General features: G+C 33.1%; 1 protein-coding gene across 1 annotated transcript; it reads right to left on the bottom strand.

Moving 5' to 3' along the window:
- Window positions 1–2174: 2174 nt before the first annotated feature.
- LOC118748915 (transcription factor grauzone-like) lies at window positions 2175–4475 on the bottom strand (the record flags this gene model as incomplete). The annotated part of the gene is given in 5 exon segments (XM_036483654.1): window positions 2175–2556; window positions 2618–2815; window positions 2891–3362; window positions 3470–3830; window positions 3900–4475. Coding segments are annotated over 5 exon segments (1530 nt in total), but the record flags the coding sequence as incomplete, so codon positions are not given.
- Between the last annotated feature and the right edge of the window lie 168 nt (window positions 4476–4643).

Genomic DNA, 4643 nt, shown 5'->3' with positions numbered 1-4643 from the left:
TTAGTAAGGTTAGTATCATTTATTCATATTGTTTTTGTTTTTTGCACATCTTTCCCTTTTCAAAAATATAAAATGTCATAAAATTTCAATGTATATTTATCATATTGCTCGCGCGTTAGACGATCTAGAGTCCAACCGCTTAAGTAGCCCATTACGCCCTTTTGGGTACTTAAAGTTGACATTATAGACAATGTTTGTATGTAAAAATAAAAATTTTTTAAAATGCTATAAACAAAAAAAATCAAAAAGAAAATTTTTTAATATTTTTATTGAGCTTTGTACCACGATTGTTTATTAGGAAAAATTGAAAAAGCAACAAAGTCTAGCAGCTATTTCGGAGATCACCACATCTCTGTTTACTTTATTTTTTTTTATACGTTGCACATTATTGTAAAAAATTTACAATTAAAGCCTATAATAAGACGGAAGAAATGCATTTTTATCATTAAGTTTCGTTAAAAGGTTTTTGAGATACAGAACTTTATAGAAGGGTATGTATGACGTTTTCCTAAAATTTAAGTCCCGTGTAAATAGGCAACTCTACATCATATCGGCAAAATATGCTGCACGTATATCATGTCACCTAGACCTTCTATCTCATCAACTTTCTTCCAAAAAATTTTGAGAGGCCGCGCAAAGAGGGGCCTGCGGTGACATGAAATGCCTCACATGCAACCTTGTGAATATTAAAGATACTGCAAACGTGCATAGCGACCAGTGTTGCCAGCTATTTTGTAGCTATATTTAGCTAATATTCTCGACGTTTAGCTGTAAAAATTTTCGTTTAGCTATTAGCTACTTTTTAAGCTTTTTTTAATTTGAGTTAGCTATATTTTTTATAATTTCTCCATTTTTACACTGAGTTTTATCATTTTGTTGAATATCAAACAGTACAATAATTGGTATTCTGGCATACACACGAAGCAATCAATATAATTAGGACACTATAGTAAAACTGCGGTTGTAGTTTTTCTCTTTTACATTGGAGTTTTCTAAGGACCTTGTAATTTCAAAGATATGATTATTATAAGATGATCAAAGATAAAATTATTTAAAAAATTCAGTAGAGGACGAATGGGCATTGACAATGGCCTTTTAATTAATTTTTTTAAGCTTATAAAGTTAGAAGGACGAAATTCGAGGATGTGGTCGAGTGTTTGATATATATTAATTATAACCGCATAGTTTTGTTCACAACGTTTTCCTTTAAATATTGAAATATCTTCACTGATTCGTCGAAATGGAAAGGAAACTGTGAAACTAAACCAAGGATATTTTGATATTTTAGGAAGAGATTTGCAGATTTCAGCTAAAATTTTAAGAATATTTACTAGTCACAATAAAAGGGGTTAGAATCAAAAGGATCTAAGTAGATCTGCAATTTTTTTGAGATAATTAAGGTTAAAGTTGATTACTTATTGTAAATTGTGGGTAAATGCATTTGAAATGATTTTTGCCAAAATGAATCCAGGTTAATTAACTGATTCAAAGAATGTTTACTCTTTGCAACCAAATAGACACTATATTTAACTATACAAATGGGTATAACTTATATTTTCAAAAAATGTCACTTAGACCCTTATGATTCTAGCCCCTTCAATTATAAGGTATTTTAATGTATCTTAATATTTAAGCTCGTATTTGTTTGCGTTATAATAATCTAATTATTTAATTTATGTAGCTTTTTTTGAAGAAAAATATATATTTTTTTTGCTTTGAAACAAATTGTTTGGCTATTTTTTGCTATTTTTCGGAGAATTTAGCTATAAGACTCAAATTTTCTGGCAATACTGATAGCGAAATGTATCACTTTTTCACGTTTTCGTTTAAAGCTCTCTTTCCTCGTCCAAGTCATCGAATTTGTTGTTTATATTATATATCACAATTAATGATATTTGTTATTTTCTTAATAGCATTAATACATGCCGCTTACGTTTTTTTGCGGTTAGGGCTCGATATTTATATAATTATATATGTTTGCATGTACATATGTATATATATGAACATAATTGAGAAATTCTCTATATTTTGTTAGATTCTTGTTTTGACTTCGCTAAATTGAAATCTTTCTATTTCGAAAATCTCAATAATTGGTAAAATATAACTGGCTCTCGCTATTACGAATTATAGGGATCCCACTGTTGTTGTTGTTGTTGTTGTATAACGTATTTTACCTTTAGTCCAATCGAAGTTTTAAATTCTTTCGCACACATTGGACAAGGGAAAACTCTATTTGAGTGATGATAGCGTATGTGTGATGAAAGTATTCGCCTTGTAGTTTTCTCAGCATCACAGTGAGGACACTTAAAGACTTCACCAGATGCTTCATCACGATGTGATATCATATGCTTGCGCAAATTGCGATCACTCTTTAGCCATTTCAGACAAACTGGGCATTGTACCTCAGGACGGGGTTCCGTGTTGTGCACGTTATCCATATGGTATTTTAAGTTTGCCGCATTTCTCAAACGTTTTCCACATATGTCGCAAACGGATTCAAATTCATTTAGGTGCACAGTTTTCTCGTGCTGAGTTAAAATCCAAGTATTGGCAAAACTAAAATGATGATAATAGTAATAAGTTGGCATTTTGTACTACTAAAATAACAATGACATACGCTTTATTGCATAATTTACAAATGTGATCTTTAGGCATGTGGCGCATGCGTATGTGACTATCTAAAATGTATTGTTTGGAAAACTTTTTCGGACACTGTTTGCACCCAAATTGAAGATTTTCCTCTGCTTGGTGCAACGAGAGCATATGATTGATATAATTTTTGCGGCTTATTAATTGTTTATTGCATATAGCACACCTAATAAAAAAAACATAGGCTATTAATAGTCCGGGGAACATATATGTATGCACTTGTATGTTTATATGTATGTACTTAAAAAAATCGGGGTTCTTATGCAGTTGAATATGATCAACGAAAAATGTTCGTTTCAGGAAACGTTGATTGCAGCAAACCGCATAGCCGGGACACTGATGTTGCCGCCGAAAATGACTTTTAAGCTCCTTGAAATCTTTCAATTTCTCTTTACAAATGTAACAACTCAGCTCCGTGTTTTGGGCCAAAAATTCGTCAGCCTCTTGGATTGCTTTTAATTTTTCTTTATAATTGCTCGAACGCATGGGTTTTTTGGCTTCACCACCCCTTCTGTTTTTCTTTTTTGGGTTGTCTTTTTCTTCAATACCATTGTGATTTTTCTTTTTAGCGATTTCACTTTTTTTCGGGCGCCCTCTCTTACTCTTTCCTATCTCAAATGTGCGATTTTCTTTTGCTTTAGTATGTGTGGACTTTTGTTCAACTTGGGAATCTATTTTTTCCGTCTCAGTTTCAATGTCCTTCGATAGAAGATCTAGTATTTTTGGATATTTTTTTTTCGAATAATTTAATTGTCAGCATACATATGTACATATAAGTAATTCATCACAAACATTAAACAAGAGCCGTTTAAATACTTACCTAGTGAATCCGTTAAAGGAACAGTGAAATAATCATCGTCCATCGTTGACTCATCCTCTTCCGTTTTAGCCGCCACAAATTCAGTTTGACCTCCACAGATTCCAGGTTCTCCTCCATCAAATATATCTATTTCAGGCTCACATAATTCAGTGTCTACCTTTTCGTGACTTATAGGCATTTCATTATATACGATAGTTTCCCCCTCAATTTCTTCTATATCACGTTTGATTTCAGGCAACTGCAAATGACTTTCTAGGTTCTTCTGCTTCTCTTCAATACGTAACCAAAATATGTGGAATTCGTGCAGATGACCCCAGCATAGCGAACATATTATATTTGACACAGTATCATCGTAGCGGATCTAAAATTTTGGATGTTCGTTCGGATAAAAACACATACCTAAACGTATGAACTTTCGTTTACAATTTACCTCAATTGCGAAATGCTTAGCCACCACCTTTAATATCTCCTTCTGAGCCATTTCACCAGTCTCGGTGTAAATGTTCAATATATCTTTTGATTCACATAAACATAGTCTACAAATCATATTGTTTTCTTATAATTTCTTTTGTTTACCATTTGCCGACCAACTAAATTAATTTATTTTAGGGAAGCGCGATTCCGCTACGATATCGTTGTTCAACATATCGGTTAATTTATATCGATACCAGGTGTTGTGATACGATATCGATACAATATTTTGTTTCGATATTTGCGTAAAAATATGATATCTTTTTAACCATGAACCATGGTTCATGTTTATAACTATTTCGTTTTCGATATTTCCGATATTCAATATATATATTAGTAGATATATCGGTATCGATTATTATGAATTTTGAGCAGAGGAGGGTAGCTTCGACTAAGGTTCATAGAAGAGAAGGTTACGACATGGGGCTGTCAAAAATTTGTTTTCCTCCAATGACGTAGTTGCGAAGTGAGTTCTGATTGGCTGAAATATTGTACGAAGAAGGAGAGTACACAAAACGCAGAAAACAGCTGAAGGCACTGAACACCTTTTGCAGAGAACACCTTTCTGCGTAGGCAGCCTTCGGCCGCACTTAAGGATTATAACCCTCACAAAGTAGAATTCTCTCTCTGTGTAGCGAAGAAAAGGCACTGAACACCTTTTGCAGAGAACACCTTTCTGCGTAGGCGGCGTCGGCCGCACTTA

Source organism: Rhagoletis pomonella, unplaced genomic scaffold (genome assembly GCF_013731165.1).
Source record: "Rhagoletis pomonella isolate Grant_MI unplaced genomic scaffold, Rhpom_1.0 Rhpom_scaffold_00013, whole genome shotgun sequence".
NCBI classification, from domain to species: domain Eukaryota; kingdom Metazoa; phylum Arthropoda; class Insecta; order Diptera; family Tephritidae; genus Rhagoletis; species Rhagoletis pomonella.
This window is presented reverse-complemented; position numbering and strand designations above follow the sequence as displayed.